Below are 20,055 nucleotides of genomic sequence, written 5' to 3' on the forward strand. Positions count from 1 at the left end.
TGTCTTTTCAAGCATAAATTTTTAGGAACATATACCTTTTTCCAAAAATACACATGTAAATTAAATTTTCTGTGCTACTGGGTTTTCAGATCCCTGGATTAACAAAACCAAAAATATTTTACAAAATTTAAGATATTCATATCTTGTAGATAAAAGTTGTTTAACAAAAAGCACTTAGGACAAGTAAATCAAGGAATTTATGATCAGTGCTTGCAAAATCAATTTGCAAATATACCAGAATCTTCTAATCTTAATTTCTTTCTTAAAATCTACACAATGTGTCAAACATTATCATATGTTGATATATTAAACAAATTTGAATGATACTGTCCTGTATGTGATAATGGGAAAATTGAAGATGAAAAACATTTTTAATTACAATATGATAGATTTACCTCAAAAAGAGAACTATTACAAAATAAAATAAGTGTTTTATTTAAAATATAGCGTAAAAAACATTAACAATGTTAAAAAAGGATATGTCTATTGGTAGACAATAGCTCAGCATTATTGAGTAAATATAAGGAATAGTGAAATATCAATATGTAACTTTTCATTCTGTCATGATGTATTTACATGTAACTTTTCATTCTATCATGTCAATTATTATAATTATCTATAGCAATAGGTCTTAACCATTTATTGTTAATGAGTTTGGGTCAATAAAATATATGTATTTGTGAAGCGAGGGCATACAATACAGTTTCGATCCCATGATTTTGACAAAAATTTCTTTTCCTTCAATCTTTTTTTCACCTTAGCAATCCAAATATGTAACAACAAATATATACCTTCATGTGATACTTTAATAGGATAATTGGGGTTAAAATTTTTGACATTTACTTAAAATTTTGTTTTTTTTTACATTTCTATCCTTTGGATTGACATACATGTACCTTAATTTTTTGTTTTAAAAGATAAACACAAGTGGATTTTTGTAAAAACATTTGGAAAAATCTTCTTTACATAAGTATGCTTTAGATTTGTGTAACAATTGTTTGGAAAGAAATAGATTTTATCAAAGTTTCAGGATCATTGAAAAAACATTTTTAGCTGTATATTTATCTAATTTTATAAAAAAAATATTGTTGACTTTTTCATAAAAATTGGTACAAAAAATCTTCATACATATTGAAACCAAATGTCATTTTAAAAAAGAGGGGTCCATGAACTCGTTTTCAAGTTAAATCAGTATGAATGATAAAAATCAGTCAAAAAACGCATCTTTTCCCTATATGTCACAGTTTGAAAAAACAAATTGAACTACACCTATTTAATCAGTTACTGAAGGTATAAGTTCCCTCTGATCTGAATTTAATGATTCAATGAATAATAAAACATCCTTGTATAACTGAATACCATGAGTTAAGTTTTTATAGTCTTCGGTTAAATTTATCCTGTCTCTCAGCTGTTGCATATCACCATCATCTAAAGGGCTATGAATCCGTGGTAATTCAATTTCATCAAAACTGTTATCTTCATGATCAGAGTTATTATCCTCTATTCCATAGTCATCTGTGATATGTTCTAGAGAGTCGTTACTACCTGCCTGTAACAACAGGTCAGCAATTGAAACATTGTTTGTATTTATTGTTTGTAAAACTCCCTTGATAAATAACTGATAAGGAGTTTTGCTTCCCTCTGTACTTAAGCCGTGATGATTATGCTGGTATACAAACATTTGAAGTGACTTGTTTATTCTTGGTAAAAAAACATATTGGAATGCCCACAATTGGCGTGCACATGTAATGTCTAACATGTAGATATCTTCCATGTATGAAAATAAATCATAGTATTCATTAGATACAGACTCCCAAAGATCAACCCATAATCTTTCAATTCTTTGGTTATGGGCGCTTTTGCCTTTTATTGCACTACCTCTATTTGTACCACGATAACCTTCCATGAAGGTGCATATATCTACATTTTCACCGCCATGATCCACTCTGATACGGGAAGGAACTCCATGTTGTGTAGTGGCCTCAATAAAAAGATCATACACTGTGGTTGACTGGTTATTATTGCTGGCATGTAAAAAAGTAACAAGGCGACTGTAGCCATCAATACCACCATGGATAACAATATTCCACCTAAATTTAAAAAAAAACCAAGGAGATGCCATGAAAAGTCATGCAAAAAATTCCAAATCTAATTTATTAAAACATATATTTATATTTATAAAAAATTAAAACTATAAACATGTGATAATGCAGCCATAGTCTAACACTTAATGATACACTAGGAATGATAAATGTATTTTAAAAAAGGTTTTGATATGGACATTATTATAGGAAGCAAGACAACTCACCCCACACCAAATCGTGCCACCTTTGCACCAACTCATTCCACTTCATCCTACTCCACCACTCTTGTTTGCCAACTCATACGGACTTATGAAAAGTATCCAAATCCCCACGAATTCACTACTGACAAATCAATATTATTCTTTTTTCATAAGTAGAGTGAGTTGGCAGACCTTTATTCATCGGGATTATACCATTTATCTAAAAAGGCAATTTTGCAGTGGGGAGAGTTGTCATGGATTCATATATATTAGTTTAAAAAATGTGTCCACCTGCCAACCAAGATGGTTGACATGGCTAAAAATAGAACATGAGTAAAATGCAAGGTTTGTCTATTATTTCGACCATTATAAATAGAGAAAATCTGACAGGGCAAAAATGTTCAGAATGATGAGCTCTACCTATTGTCCATAATACGTCAAAACTATCAGACGACTTCTTAGAAGTTATTTCCCTTAAATGAAAAATTTTACCATTTTTGTTCATTTTTGCTATTATCTTGAAAACTTTATAAGTAGATACATGTATAGAGAAACTTTAAATTGCAAAATTCAGCATGACATTTTCTACAAATAAACTTGCATGGTCCAAATCGTAAGTCGACTTCTCATTAGAGTTATAACCCTTTGATGAAAATGTTTACCGATTTTATGTGTTATTGCAGTAGGGACGACATCAAAAGTTCAATGAAGGACAAAAAACTTAATTCACATAGTTGTTTCACTGACCCCCACCACCTTCCCCCCAACCTATTTGAATTCAGTTTTTTATCCTACATTGATGTTTTGATGTCGTCCCTTATACCTTAAAAATTTTAATAGACCGATAGAAACTCAAATAAGCAAAAATGATCAGAGAGACAAAATCTATAATTAAGACGATATGGGGGAAATTGTCCTTATTGGAATTATTGCCCTTTGATGACGATTTTACATTTTATTTTTGCGTTTTGCCTGATATGTTAAAAAATATAATTCACTTAAATATGAGGGCATGTTCTACTACATGTAACATGTCAAAGTTTGCAGATATAATTAGGAGACTGTCATTCTTCGTAGGAGTGATAACCCTTAAATGAACTTTTTCTTTACTTTCAGGATTTGAGCAAAAATTAAAGAAGAAAAAGGGACACTAAATAAACTAAATGATCAGCAAAACAAGATCAACAAAACACGATATTTTGTCATGAATTCTGTTCTTGTCTACAATGTCAGAGAGTGTCCTTTGTTGAATATGCTTATAGACTAAGATGAGTGACACAGGCTTAGCCTCTAGTTTAATATACCTTATAAGTTTGTGGTTCCCATCTATATGCCACAATGAATTTGGTCCAGCAACTTTATATGTCCTCCTATGAACATTTTGTCTTTCAATTGATCTCAAAGCACAGCCAACAGGATCAACTCTGTGGCAAGCATCTCTGACACGTTGGCGTGAAATATCAGTATTGTCCATGGCAAGACGAATCCGTATTGAGTTTGGACCTATTCTTTTATTGGTTCCAATTATGTTCATGACTTTATCATCCAATTCCTCGTTTGAGATAATAGTTTCCTTTCCTTCCCTTAACTTTATGTTAAACTCTCTGAAAATAATTTTAAAGATCAAATGAATGTACAATTTAAACTTAAATATGTAAAAATTTATGTCACTTTGGTTTAAATTGACCTCACAGTTGAATAATGAATAATTTAATGAATAATTAACCTCTCCAATGAATAATTTCCTCCTTCACCCTGAATGTCATGACTAAACAGCAGTATTCCTTCTACGAAAGACAGAGTCCAAGTGGTTCCTTGCGACTTCATTATTTCATGAGTTACATATTTCATATCCTCTTTTGGTCAACTGAAGCGAACACAAATTCAATCAGGTTTCTTATTTGTGTGGCCATAATAATTCTTTTATATATGAAGTGAATTTTTTTTAAATATTTTTTAAAGATGTTTAACACAAAAGATAGGATTTATAATAAATGCACATTATCACAAGACTGCAACTTTGTTTAACAAAATTCATGATGGGTTATATATGCAAACCTGAGTCTCCTGCGAATAGTGGATTCTGATATTTGAAGTGTTTCTGCCATTAATGGAGCTGTAAATTTGTACTTCGCTAGGAATACCAATTGATCCTTTGATATATCCAATTTTGGTGCTCCAGCAGTTCCAAGATGTGTCCTCTTTGTTTTGAATGCTGTTATATCTTTAAAAGAAAATGTATATACAGAGTGAAATAATGAAAGGAAAAAACCCCAAATACAGCCTTTATTACAGGTACTAAGCATAGTATTGTTATATTTTGAATACAGATTACACAGCTGTTTGACGATGTCGAAGGCTGCTATTGAGCATGATATTAAGGTCCATATTTGGATTTGTTTGTTATCAACAAGTATATTTTCCTCACAAAATGTCATAAATGTAATGTATATCATAATATTCAAGGAAGTACTCTCAGATCTGTACTCAGTGGTTTTTTTTGTTGGGATGTACAGTCATACAAGATGGAGAACAATCAGAAAAAATCGGGGTAACATCTGTAGTGCCTTTGGGCGCCGTCCTTGGCCCAATTTTATTCCTCATATGTATTAATGATTTCCTGGAATACTTACAACATAGCACCTTAATATAAAAAAGAAGATGTGGTATGATTGCCAATGAGACAACTCTCCACAAGAGACCAAATGACAGAAATTAACAAATATAAGGTTATTTGCTGATGACAGCATCATCTATAGAAACAGCAAAAATAAAGATGATGCATCAAAATTACAACAGGACTTAGATTCAGCGGCACATTGGGAAAAAGATTGGTTAATTTCATTCCATCCAGACAAATGTGCCATACTAAGAATCACACCAAAAAAAAAAGAAACCAGTCGACCATGACTACATCCTTCATGGTCACATACTTCAAACTGAAGCAGCTGCTAAATATTTAGGCATAACCATCCAATCAGATCTCAAATGGAATAAACATTAAGAATATAACAGCAAATGAAAATCGACAACTAAATTTTCTAAAACGTTACCTAAAAGTATCATCCAAACAAATAAAAGAAAGGGCATACAGACCTAAGCTTGAGTACAGCTCTTGTGTCTGGGCATTTTCGAATGTTAGCAGGTATGGATTGGGGTCTCGCTTACATGTTTAACACCGCCACATTCTGTATGTATATATGTGCCTGTCCGTACTCAGGAGCTTGTAATTCAGTGGTTGTCGTTTGTTCCGGTGTTACATATTTTGTTTTTCGTTTATTTTTTTGTACATTAATTACGCCGTTATTTTTCTCTGTTGAATTGTTTTACATTTGTCATTTCAAGGCCTTTATTCAGCTGTTTATGGCTGACTAGGCGGTTTGAGCTTGGCTAATTGTTGAAGGCCGTACGGTGACCTATAGTAGTTAATTTCTGTGTCATTTGGTCTCTTGCGAAAAGTCGTCTCATTTTGGCAATCATACCACATCTTCTTTTTTATATAAAAAATATTGTTCTCTTGCTTTAGCATTCGACTTTTTTTTCGTCTTGTCAAAGTAGATAAGAACAGGTTTTGTCTATTATTATGCACTGTACCTGTGCATTCATTTCAGGATTTGAAGGATTTTTCGTGGATTGAATATTCATTTCCTTCTGCAACGCATGCTATTTTTTTCCCCACGAGTTGTTTCCTGCATTTTGTGTTGCAGACTAGTCATTCCTTTTCATTTTCAATCTGTCATGTTCAATTTTATTCACAATTAAGCACTCCTCTGTCACCACCAGAAAAAAATAAAATTGTCGTCTCCTATCACTAAAACATTCCGTCATAAATATGATTAATGGCTATGCATGGTTTAAGTATTTCAGTTATTCTTTTCTAAAGATGTAAACAATTATTCCTTAATACGGGGCTCAGCATAGAACTAGTACTTATCACAGTCTATATATATATATGTAAAATTGTGTTGTCTGTCCTTGTGTTTTTTGTAAATTGCAAATGTGTAGTAGTCAAAAAATCATTGCAACCCATTCAACGCATTAGTCAATGACTTGGCGGGAATATTTGTATGCCTAAATTATGCATAACCATATAAGGTAGTTTACCGAACATGTGGATTGTGGCAAACCAAGCCAAGATTTTTTAAAGAATTTTCACAGACTTTATTACAATAATGTTCGTTATAAAATTTAAAACATAGATATCTCTTTTTTAAATGTTGTGCTAGCGTTTACTGTATAAAAAACAACAACAACTTTACAATACAGAAAAAACCTGCATCAAAAAGGTAGATGGTCCATGAACTAATATCTTTATCTAATAATTCGGAAATAATTGCTAGCACTACATGCTTTAGGTGAATTCCCTATCTAAGAACAGTATTGTTCATTATAAAAGTACAAAAGTAAAATCTGCGGATTCTCTATAAAATTTCATATGTTAAGAGTGAAACTACAAAAGGGTGCATAATCCTTAAGCCAAGAGACCTTCTACTGACTGTACTTACCACTACTAGCACTTAAATGATTATTTGAAGTTCTATCGATTTCGTCGTTCATCTCATTAACAATGGATATGAGGTCATTTTTCTCATCATCAGATATCAATATGCCACCAGCTCTGTTTATATCTCTAGATAATGTAAGCATCCTACAACGCAGTAATCAACAATATAATGGTATAGTCGAGAGAAAAAACATGTCATCCTGAACCAAATACATGATATCCCAAAGAATGTATAGGCAAATTTAAAAAGTATACTAGTGATACTATACGCCTATATAAAGTTGCACCAAAAATCAGTTAATTTTCTTCTGATTCTGCTCCTCCTTATAATCTTGTACGTACCACATTTTCTTTCATATTGAAGAATCAGCTTCATTGTAAAGCAGTATTATTATAACTTTCAATTTTCCTTAATGTTTGGTCTCTGATTGAAGTTACATTGTAATAGTTTTGATTAAAAGTACAACTTCACTGTCAAAAATTTTCATCTTTATACAGTAAATGACTATATCATTTTGTATAAAGCTGTAATATGATATTACCATAACAACACACATTTTTAAGTATGGAGTATTGTATTATAGTTTTATATTTGTTACCTTAATTTCAAATTGTCAATGATCTGTGGTGTCAGCGAATCTGAAGATCCTAAACGTGCACAGTAATCTATAGTTGATTGTACCTGTCGCAAAAAACGTTCCTTGTCCGATTCGGCCATCTTAAATATTTCTGTTATTACTTTGTTTAGAAAAAACCGCAGAATCATGCAGAAATTTCCATTGTTAAGTGGTTTTTGATTGGTCAGTACAACTCCCTACAGTATCTAGATACTTAAAAGCAAATTGAAAAGTATTTGTATTCAGTTTAACTATTTCCATCTAGATAGTTAGTCTTAGTAACTAGATGCTTGTTTAAACTATCTAGATACTTATGCGAAGCATCTAGATACTTTAACGAAGCATCTAGATACTTGTGCGAAGCATCTAGATACTTGTAGGAAACATCTAGATACTTTAACGAAGCATCTAGATACTTGTGCGAAGCATCTAGATACTTGTAGGAAACATCTAGATACTTTAACGAAGCATCTAGATACTTGTGCGAAGCATCTAGATACTTGTGCGAAGCATCTAGATACTTGTAGGAAACATCTAGATACTTTAACGAAGCATCTAGATACTTGTGCGAAGCATCTAGATACTTGTAGGAAACATCTAGATACTTGTGAGAAGCATCTAGATACTTGTAGGAAGCATCTAGATACTTGTGCGAAGCATCTAGATAACTTGTGAGAACCATCTAGATACTAATTAAAAGTAACTAGATGCTTTCAAGTAGTATCTAGATGGAAAAAGGTATCTAGATAGTTCGCTAAAGTATCTAGATGTATCTTACAACCATCTAGATACTTATACGAAGCATCTAGATACTTGTTGAAAGTATCTAGATGCTTGTTGAAAGTATCTAGATGCTTTCAACAAGTATCTAGATGGAAAAACCAACTAGATGAAACCATCGCTATTTTGACATGAACGGCCACTCATAAATATGTCTTTTGATTGAGTTAGGCCATTTCAATTGATACTTTATAGTGTGTCTTTCTATGTTGTGATGTTACACTATTGTTTCAGATAAGGGTGAAGGTTTTTTACCATTAAAACGTTTAAACCCGCTGCAATTGTTTGCACCTGTCCTAAGTCAGGAATCTGATGTTCAGTAGTTGTCGTTTGTTGATGTGGTTCATAAGTGTTTCTCGTTTTTTATATAGATTAGACCGTTGGTTTTTCCGTTTGAATGGTTTTACACTAGTAATTTTTGGGGCCCTTTATAGCTTGCTGTTCGGTGTGAGCCAAGTTTTGACGACCGTACTTTGACCTATAGTGGTTTACTTTTATAAATTTTGACTTGGATGGAGAGTTGTCTCATTGGCACTCATACCACATCTTCTTATATCTCTTTAAAACTATTTAAACAGAGGTTTAATTAGATTAAATAAATATGCCAGCCAAATTTGCTTTAAAAAACATGATAACCTGTATTTCTTTTTTACAAAGGAAACATCATTGATAGCACAACCAGTACCCTGCATAAAACGAAGCGTTAAATACAGGCGGATTCCAGTTAACTTGATCAAAATTGTTGTCAAATCCCCCAATGCCATAAACACCTTGCTCTGTTCTATTACAGTAAGCTATACAGCATACATCTTGAGAATTGTAAAAACTGACTTTTACTTATTTATAATATTGAGTCTAGAACCTAATATAAGATCATATAATATAATATTATATTAAGTCCCTGGTTGGGTTTTTGCTTTCCTCTTCTTTTTTGGCATTAACATGCACCTTATATTTGGCGCCATTTTCTAGTTGGTGCGACAGGGATCCTTACTTACTATTTTAACCATTGGACGACGTAACCCGTTTGTCGAGGAATGTGACATTCATGAAGTATGCTCCCTTTTCGCAGTCTACTCTATATTTTCTTAGTTTTTCCCAAGCCACACATCTCGGTTTCTTTAGTTCACAAGCATACATGATACTGTTTTACATGCAGACATATGTATACACATGTGTATATAAGACATATATACACATGTGTATATATGTCTCTGATACATCCAACGGTTATTCCATATCCCTATAAATTAGATATTAACATCCCAGAAACGTATATGGTGTCTTTTGCATATCTTTAAAGGGCACACCAGTTACAGCGGAGGTAATAACGTTGCTATCATAATGCTATTTTTTGCAATGTTCCAATGTGGTGTCACAAATTGAGAAAAGATGTATTTTTCACTGATTTTTATCATATGTTTGAAAACCAGTACATGGACCCCTGTTTTTTTAAATAAATTTTGCTTTAAAATGTAGGAAGATTATTTGAACCATATTTTAATGATAAAATCACCAATGATTAAAAAAAAAAAAATAGATCCAGCAAAAATGCTGTTTTTTTTTCTAAAATGATTAAAAATCAGTATTAGTATGAATTATTGTCAAAGAATTGTTACACAAATTTAAAACTTATGTAGGTAGTCGAGAAGATATTTCCAATGTTTAACAAAAACCCTTGTAATAATAATCTTTTGAAAAAAGTTCGATGTTTCTGCCCAAAGGAAAAAAATGTTATGAAAATCAAATTTTAGAGGGAATATCTAAAATGTTGACCCCATTTATCTCTAAATGGAGCATATGAAAGTAGATTTTATTAAATATTTGAATTGATCAGGTTAAAATAGTTTGTATGCAAATTTTCATAAAAAAATCACAGTGGTATCAAAACTATTGTATATGCCCTTATAACCCTCCTCAATTAGTTGTTTTCCTGCAAATTTTTACAAAAATCTTCCCCTCTTGCGCATGGAAAGCTAGCATGGTAACACTCATCCTTATAGTGTCTGGCTTAACACATAGGTTCCCATTCAAGCCATGATTAAATCACATTTTGATCTTGTTCTTAAAATATTCCTGAAGTTTGAATATGACATCTTTTATCAAGTTATTTCAATATATTTTATTTTCATTTATAAAATTTGGATTTATTTCCCTTAGTCTGTTTCAAGTTATTTGAGCTTAGAGGCTAAATGGTAAATTAGATTTTTAAACTTCTTGGTTGAGATGAACTTTTACTACATGTAGGTACTTGTATTGTTTGTTTTGAAATATTTTTTATATAGGTGGACCTTTCAGAATTTTGAAATAAATAGATAAATAAAAATGATGTGTCACTGTGCTTAATTTTGAGAGAAATAATTGTTAAAAATATGTTTCCTGGATTATCACCTCAAATTTTGTTGGAAAGCACTTCTAAACATGGAAATGTTTAATGATGTCTACTACCAAATTTCAAATGCAATGAAAAGTAGGCATCTATTATTACAAAATAAAATATTTGTCTTTTGTTCCATTTGATAAGAGTACTTTTTTTTGGTACTGTATTGGATGGCTAATTTTAAATGTTTTAATTTTAAGATTTTTAGTCTTCTTGTTAGATTCTGTCATACTAACCTCTGACATCATCAAAAAAGTTATTTACAACTGGACATTGAAAATTGAATATGGAATTTGTAAAGAGCAACATTGTATATCAGGCAAACTGATCTACAAATCATTTCATTTGTTGTTATTACTTCTGATAGAATTATTTCAATTCTAATAGGAAATTTAGAACTTTAGTTTTGTACTTTGAAGCAGTGTAAGTTATGTTCTAATGGCAGCCATTTTGAATTGATGAAGTCAAAACAGGTATAGTAAATCAACCGTTTAATGATACAAAATGAAAAGATGCATGTAAAGTTACTTTAAGAAAGATTTTAATTTATTTCATAGTGAGCAACACCAACGCAAACGTCCATTTTGATCTCCAGTGTTGGTCAAAATACAACTCACGTTGCAATTTCAATTGTGACGTCAGTCATGTGCAGCCCATGTTCTATTGGAATTAAAACATGGGTTTTGTTTCCAAAGCAAAAGAAGAACGTCATATTAGAATTGTAGATAAATAATTTGCCAGGTACAGGCGAGAAAAAGATTAATTCATTGATTTTGCTTGAAAAACTGCATATGAAAAAGAAATTGATCACAGAAAGATTTACAGATGTCGCAAATATGCTCGATGAAGAAAAGAATTAATGTATTTATATGCTTTCATAGTAATAATTTACAACCACAGTATTAAAATTGCCCCTGTTGTACTGAATTTCATGTACTTTGATTTTCTTGCTGATTTTACCTGTATGGAACACCTGCATTAGGTTTGAAATTTATATATGCACTAATAAGGTCAGGATGATTTCTGCTTGCATGTAGAATTATATGTTTACCTGTCTGACTTTGTTGAAATTAACCGATTGACCTTAAACTTTGACTTCTAGAAATCTTATTTTAATATACTAATTGGATTCAAAGGTATGTATCTTGCATTTATATATATATGAGTTCATAGTTTTGCAAATGTTGCTTCAAGTTTATTTTCAATTTAATGCATAAGTTGGTAAATACAAAAGGTGTTTAAGTTAATGAGACACTGGTATAAAGTTATTATTGTTATCATATGTCCATGGTATAATTGATGCTGTGTTTCCTAGAATCTTGACCTGTGCCTCCAGTTGAAGGGTGATTTTCAATAAAATATATTTTCAAGAAATTCACATGACTGAAAATGCTAGTTCACTGTTTGTTTGAGATATTACCCTTTAGTGATTGTGTTTGAAAACTGCAATAGATAGACAGAACCTGTTAACAACAAAATCATCATCAAGGGGAATATCATATGTCATGTAACTGCAACTGTCTATTGACTGTTTATTGGGGTAATTACCTTTAATAATGATTTTCATGAACTTTTAGTTTGTGTTTTCATTATTTTGAAAACAATATTCCAGAGAAAATGTAAACAGCATAACTAATGAACGAGTAAATTGGGTTGATGGCATACACCCTTTGATTTGAAATTTTAAAATTTTAGCTTAAAATCTTCAATAAATATTTCGCCTCACTACGCTCGCCACTATTTTTGCCATTTTTTTGCATATACTCCAAGGACCCTGGAACTGCCCCTGTAAACTAGTTTAAATAAAAGTAAGTACAAAACACGAATATAAGTCTAATTCGGTTGATCACATTCTGGGAAAAGGGGACAGGATTGTAGTTACGACAATTGGGACATATACGTTGTCATCTGTGAATGGTCAACCAACTTGTGATGGCGTCCGTAAAATTTACAAAGCAAAGGGACGATTTAAACTTCACCACTTGGAACTCTTGGTTTAGTAGCTTCCTTGTGACCAGCAAACCCTCTTATCAAGGAAATCATGATAGGAAATACATACATAATAAATAGATAAAAAGATAAGTTATGAGATCCTGCCACTAAAAAAAAGATGGTTTTAACTACCTTTACATGACTCTACTTGTACATATGTTTATTTGCAAATAAATGTGTTTCTGGGAAAAAAAGTAGTCCAAATAATTATGACTTCTTGAAAGGCTCCTTTAAATTATTTTGTGTGACACCTTCCTATGAAAAAATTGAAATAGCCTTTCCAGTCGTCATAATTATTTGGACTAGAAAAAAGGTAAAAATATATATCAATCAATCATATTTTGAGGGATTTAGGCTCTTAAATGTCTCGAGTTATTTGATTTATATAGTTGGAATGATGCTTTCACAATTAATACCTATATTTAATTAAAGTTTAAAGTTTTGATAATTTTATGATATCTGTTTCTCGATACCTTTTTTTGTCGAGCCTGCGACTTTTGTCGCAGAAAGCTCGACATAGGGATAGCGGCGGCGGCGGCGGCGGCGGCGTTAGCTAACTTCTTAAAAGCTTTATATTTTAGAAGATGGAAGACCTGGATGCTTCATACTTTGTATATGGATGCCTCATGTTACGAAGTTTCCGTCAGTCACATGTCCAATGTCCTTGACCTCATTTTCATGGTTCAGTGACTACTTGAAAAAAAAGTTCAGATTTTTTGTAATGTTAAATTCTCTCTTATTATAAGTAATAGGATAACTATATTTGGTATGTGCGTACCTTGCAAGGTCCTTATGCCCGTCAGACAGTTTTCACTTGACCTCGACCTCATTTCATGGATCAGTGAACAAGGTTAAGTTTTCGTGGTCAAGTCCATATCTCAGATACTATAAGCAATAGGTCTAGTATATTCGGTGTATGGAAGGACTGTAAGGTGTACATGTCCAACTGGCAGGTGTCATCTGACCTTGACCTCATTTTCATGGTTCAGTGGTTATAGTTAAGTTTTTGTGTTTTGGTCTGTTTTTCTTATACTGTATGCAATAGGTCTACTATATTTGGTGTATGGAATGATTGTAAGGTGTACATGTCTAGCTGGCAGGTGTCATCTGACCTTGACCTCATTTTCATGGTTCAGTGGTCAAAGTTAAGTTTTTGAGTTTTGGTCTTTCTTTCTAATACTGCATGCAATAGGTCAGCTATATTTGGTGTATGGAATGATTGTAAGGTGTACATGTCTAGCTGGCAGGTGTCATCTTACCTTGACCTCATTTTCATGGTTCAGTGGTCAAAGTTAAGTTTTTGAGTTTTGGTCTTTTTTTCTAATACTATATGCAATAGTTTAACTATATTTGGTGTATGGAAATATTTTATGATCTATATATATACGCAGGTTTTATTTGACCTTGACCTCATTTTCAAGGTTCATTGCTCAGTGTTAAGTTTTTGTGTTTTCGTCTGTTTTTCTTAAACTATAAGCAATAGGTCAACTATATTTGTTGTATGGAAGAATTGTTAGCTGTACATGCCTGCCTAGCATGGTTCATCTGACCTTGACCTCATTTTCATGGTTCATTGGTCAATGTTTAGTTTACTTGGTTAATGTTAAGTTTATGTGACAGTTGTAATAAAGCTTTATATTTAGGACTATCAACATAATATCAATGATTAGTAAAGAAGGCGAGACATTTCAGCGTGTGCACTCTTGTTATAGGATTTTAGGGAATTACCATTTAACTTTTAGGAGGGTTTATTGATCTTTTTCAATCTAAGATTTGTTTTGCACCAGGCAAGCATTGAAATATTTTTTTTAATGAAATTGACATTCAACTAAATGGCAGAAACTCTCAATCAAATTTTGATCAAAAATATTTTTCCCTCAGAAATAAATAGTTATTCCTTTAGTAATAAAATACAACTGTATACATACTTTGAAATATGAGACATGAGAAATGTACACTGACTAAATGGAACATTACAATCAAGGAAAAGCAATTGTCATGAATTTTGGTATGGAGATTACGGTGAGAATTTTGTAACACTAGCTCTAAAAAGCTCTCAAATAGGACAGGGTCACCATAGTCCTTTGATGTCTCAGTGTAAGAAATTCTGCAAGATTTTGCTCTTGGTTTGCTTATGTTCCAGACCATTTGAGTATCTGGCCCATATGCCTATGCCATATGGTCCAATCATGCTTGTATGATCAAGATATTTAAACGATGAATGTTAAAAATGCCATTTTGAATATTGTAAATTTTATGGAGTATGACCCCTTGAGTTGTCGAAAAAAGAGCTTATAAAAATGATATATTTGAGTGATTTAATCATACGGTTATTATTTTGAATTAACTCACAAGTTAGAATAAAAGTAATAAAAACATTTATACATGTTTATATTGATTTGTCATTAGACATGACAATATGAGTATGCTAACTTGGGAAGATTAATATTAGAAGTATCTAATGAACTGTGAAACAATAAGTCATCTGTTGAAATTAATATTAACCGGTAAAACAGTCTGCATGATAAAGACGCTTTTAATTGACAATAGCGAATGCAAGAAAAAAGATACACCCAGATTCAAACAATATGTCCAAGATAAGGATTTCAGTTAGTAACTTGTGCCGTTTCAAGATTGGAAAACGAGCTGTGTCTTCTGGTGAGAAACGCCTCACCGTGCTCGCCACTGGTGTGGTCTCGACACAATGAAATGTTTTAATGCATGTTTGAAAAACCCTATATTGTCCAAGATTTCATCTGTAAATGGAAGATGGTGGTTAACAACAACTTTCATCATTTTGCAACCTTTGGGGACTAATGGGGGGATAATCAATCCTTTGATTGCCTTTTGCAGAAATCCATATGTTGACCACTACCATCTAGTTTTTATGTATTTAAAAACTTGTGTGCAAATTTTTCATTTAATAGTTAATTTGTCATATTTGATATAAGAATGTTGCTAAAATATAAAACTGATGATCTTTGTTGCATTCATGTTGCAAATACCAGCAGATAAGCAATGCACTAACTACTTGGAGCCTCTAGTTGGTATATTAATGGGTATCCAAACTGGAAATATTTTTTTTTCTGTTTTAATATTTTTGTTAATATGCATTTTAAAAATTAAGATGGATATTTAAAATCTGCAGAATCATGAAACCTTTGGTAATTCAGAATGAAATGCTTAATAGTCTATTGTATAATCTGGCATGAAATATCTTTTGAGAAAAGCAAATTATAGATCTGAAATTTTGTGTTCTAGTTTTATATGTATTCATGCAATTTTTGTCTTAATTACATACCAGGTTGATTGATGCATGTTACATACATTTTTTTCAGATCTGAGCAGTAGGTGACTTAGTTACATAACAAGCCACAAATAAACAGTTGAATATTTTATTGTCTGACAATGACAGGTAATATACACTGTAATATATCTTGTGTTTCCTGTTAAACATGGTATTTTTTACATTTTTATGCATTGTTTCTTTTGTTTGCAAAGCAAGTAAATTAAAATCCTGGTTGGTGTACAAAAAATGTAAGTAATTTTATACTTTTTAGGGACAGACATTTAATTAAATGTCCTGGCTACAGCATTAGGATTTTAACAATTTTCATTTTAATTTAATTATTGTTTCTTGATTTGTACTTTGCTATACACATAATTTTATGTTAATCCCTTGACTTCTTTAATCTTGCAGCAAAGTCGGTGCAGTGGGGTGTGGGGGTGTGGCTTGTTTGTAAATATGCAGCCAAGTCCAGTCAGAAATGTGACCTTAAAACCAGTGCCTTGAGAAGGGGCAATGCCATGTACTCTGAAAGTTAAAGGACCCTTGCAACAACTCTTTGAGGGGTCTGCAGATTGCCTGTTGCAATGCAAAATTTTTCTTTCTGTCCAACATACTTATACCAATCTGTCTAAATTCCCCACCATTCGTCTGGTCTACCACACAAATCCTAGCTGCATATTGGATTTATCATTAAGTTGTTCTTGTCCAGAGTTTGTTTGAAATATTTGCCACTGTACATTATACAAACACACCAACAATCAATTCTATGATGAAATATGGTAGCTAACCATCCAAGGTTTTGAATGAAATATAATTTTGCTAAATCATGCTAAACGTTAAGAAGAATGCTACAGATGCTGACTTTTAATATGTACGGTGGATTCATTATTATTTGTGGTATGCCAATTTTCGTGGGTACAGGTAAACTTCTAATTTCAATGTTCACCGAAGTAAACATTCTCTTAACTTTTGTATGCAGACTTTGGCAAAACCATGAAATCAAATATCCACAAAATATACTTTTTATCCTCAATCCACGAAAATTGGTATCAGCGAAAATAAATGAATCCACAGTATGAGAGTTTTAGATTTAAGAATATGTGGACTCTCCCAATATAGAAAAGAATGCAGTAATCCAAAAGTGATGAAATATAACTTTGATATTATAAAACTAAAAGTTACTAAGCCATCTGTGGGTAAATATATATATTCTTACATAACAGATATTAAAGTCAATCCAAAATGATACTTTTGAAAACATGTCTATTTGCGTAGACTAAATATACAGTCTCATCAGAAAAGATATATTCATACAGAAATCTTATGACGTGACAACATTCTCTGGGGAAACATTATTTTGGCTAACAATTGAGCTTTCTGATATTTCATTCTTTGAAATTAGTTTTTTGCAGCTAAAAAGTGTTACAATTTTCCCATATGACCTGCATAATAGAATTGCATCATACTTTCATAGTCATCAATTTCTTTTCTCTAAGTCTTTATATATATATGTATTCAGAAAACAATTTTGACTAATAATGATAGTATACATTTATTTTTTTTTTGTGAATGAATAAAGCCAAATAAGACAAAAATTTTACCGTCTGCTTTTTGGATTTTCCTGCATAGTTATAAATTTAAATCTGCAGTCAACTTCATCTTCTCTACCACCATGATTTATTTCTATTAGAGATTTCTTTAGGTATCATATACCAGTTTGTATACATTGGAAATTAAAATAGGATAGCTTTATAGAATAGCTAAATTATTAATGGGAAAGATTTCATTTTGAAGTCACCTCTTTGGGCAAAAAAAACCCAAGAAATACATAAAGTGGGGTTCAAAAGAAAGTCTTGACAATTGATGTGAATTGAAGGCTCAATGTGATCTTTTATTTTAGCTCATCTGGCCAAAGACCATAGGAGGTTTTGATATCACTTGCATTGGTATCTTGTGTCACAGCATTGTTTGCATGTTTAGTTTAAAAATCTAAGCCACTAATCAAATTGAAATAAGACTTCACATGACTGATGCTTAGTGTGTAGTTATAGATTATAGTGTGTTAAATATATTTTGATCCACCAAGCAATAAGGCCATCATATCTAAAAATCAAACATAGGGGTTAGATGCAAGTTATTGTTCAATATCTTGAAAACCATAAAAATTTTCCATTAAAAAGTTTGGTCGAAAAATTGTGCATCCATATACAGTACAAATAAAACTAAATTAGGAAAGACTTTAAAGGGAAAAAAAACCTTGCATATTACTTTTTTAAGAAATAAGAGTTTTTGTTTTATTCTGCAGATATATCAATTTTTAGCAAAATTAACAAATGTTACCCTCAATTTTGAAAATAAAAGGAGAAAACATTAATATTATGCCGTTTCTTCAATTTCAAATATCTTCAATCCTGTGTAAAATCTTGACAGTAATACTACCTCAGATAATGGTGTGGACGGACAAAGGTTGTCATTTCAGTCAGATATTGTAACATTTATCCGTTAAGATACATGTTACAAAACAACACATGTGTTTGACATATAAATGTTATAGGTTAAAGTTGTAGGAAAAGTCGCAATCACGATCTCTGTAACAAGTAAGTAATGAATACATAATCTTTATGTAAGTATACTTCATACTTAATTATGATAAAGTCTTACTGTAGGGCAATTTGATTTAATTTGTTCGAGTACCAAATCAATCTCATGGGTTGAGTTGGGTATATGGTAATCCCTTGAATTGTCCAATTTACACAGAACCCCTTTCTTACAAGCGTGCGATGTAAAGATTAGCAGCCACGTTGGGTCAGAGGAGGGACATTAAATCCAGTACCTTGCGTATTCATGAAAAATGTTGCTGCATTAAATAACACTTGTAACAACTATTTGATGGGATATGCATGAAATATTTGCCACTGAATATTAAGCAAACAACACGTGATAAATCAAAACATAAACAGAATGATATGCAGGCCTGAGGTGTCTTAAGTCTTATGTTTATAAAACGACATAAAAAAAGACTACAGGGACGTTGTATTGATGACTCACACACATCTGAGGGAGAGCGTATAATGACGGATAGACAAGAGTAAAGTATGCCTCTTACTTTTAAGATAGATTAAAAACAAGAGACTTTTGAAATTTGAAATTATTTTGAAGCCGTCTGCAGCAACAAATATTAGCAATATTCAGTTATTTTTGACAGATGTATTTCTGTACTAGTGAAGAAGAAACCCGTCTTTAGCTTAATCATCATGGTATAAAGCTTCCTTGATTTCGTAAATATTAAACTGAGACATAATTCGTCAACACAATGTTCTATTTAAAAATGGAAATAATTATGACTATATTTTGACAAAAACAACTATATCTTTTAAATAGACGATACATTTTTAGCTGGGAATATTATACTAACTTAGTACAATAGTCCCAGTTTTTAGTCACGACAGATTTTGATATAGTTTTTATAGTTTTCATTTGCCTCATGCGCAATTTAATGATAAATGGTACCAATGTATTCTTTTATAAAATTTTATATCATTTTCTGAATGTTAAAAATGAAGTTTTAAATAATTTTGGCAATAAGAAATTACCACACTAAGTTGGCTCACTTTATTTTCAACAAACTGACTGATAATTAATCAAACACTAAAGGAGACTAATTTTAAACAGCTATCTGTTTGATGATAACATTTCTACCCATGATGCCATAGTTGAAAAACGAGATGATTTGGTAGGACCCCCTATAGCGCTTTCCACTGATAATGGGTACAGTGTAAACACCCAGCTATATAGTACAGCTTGCACACTTCCCCTAGTAATGGACTTCTGGTTGTATTAATTAATGACACAAAATCAATATGTGTACAAGAAAAAAGTAAAAGCAAAGGAACAACACTTTTATTGCTGTTCTTCATCTCGAAGTCACAGTGAAACTCTCACTGCACTGCAATTTCAAAACAGCCCCTAGCACCAGTTTGAATGTAATTATTTGCTAGATGTCAATAATGCTTTATCAGTTCATTGAAGAACAGAGCTGTGGGGATAATATCAACAAATAATAGATTATATCTGGCAAAGAAATCTAGCAAATACTGTCATAAATTGCCTGACTATTTCACTTAAAAATGGAAAAGATACAAACATTTACCGTAGACTACCATGGGGCACACCAAGATAAATGTTAGATATCAACTCCATTTTGGAACT

The 20,055-nt window shown here is 31.8% G+C and overlaps 1 protein-coding gene across 1 annotated transcript; it reads right to left on the reverse strand.

Moving 5' to 3' along the window:
• Positions 1-1,273: 1,273 nt before the first annotated feature.
• Positions 1,274-7,597, reverse strand: LOC127730271 (uncharacterized). Its single transcript, XM_052238574.1, has 4 exons — positions 6,790-7,597; positions 4,343-4,508; positions 3,589-3,888; positions 1,274-2,090 (listed from the first exon to the last, which is right to left on the reverse strand). Exons 1-4 carry the CDS (start codon positions 6,929-6,931, stop codon positions 1,274-1,276), a joined length of 1,425 nt encoding a protein of 474 aa, XP_052094534.1. The 5' UTR covers positions 6,932-7,597.
• Positions 7,598-20,055: the final 12,458 nt, after the last annotated feature.

This window comes from Mytilus californianus, unplaced genomic scaffold (genome assembly GCF_021869535.1).
Source record: "Mytilus californianus isolate M0D057914Y unplaced genomic scaffold, xbMytCali1.0.p SCAF_2, whole genome shotgun sequence".
NCBI classification, from domain to species: domain Eukaryota; kingdom Metazoa; phylum Mollusca; class Bivalvia; order Mytilida; family Mytilidae; genus Mytilus; species Mytilus californianus.

Excerpts from the sequence above, each read along its gene's own strand:
- LOC127730271 (XM_052238574.1), bottom strand. The coding sequence starts at position 6,931 with ATGCTTACATTATCTAGAGATATAAACAGAGCTGGTGGCATATTGATA. Across the intron at positions 4,509-6,789 it reads TCATTTAAGTGCTAGTAGTG|ATATAACAGCATTCAAAACA; the intron begins GTAAGTACAGTC and ends TTTCTTTTAAAG. Across the intron at positions 3,889-4,342 it reads ACTATTCGCAGGAGACTCAG|AGAGTTTAACATAAAGTTAA; the intron begins GTTTGCATATAT and ends AATTATTTTCAG.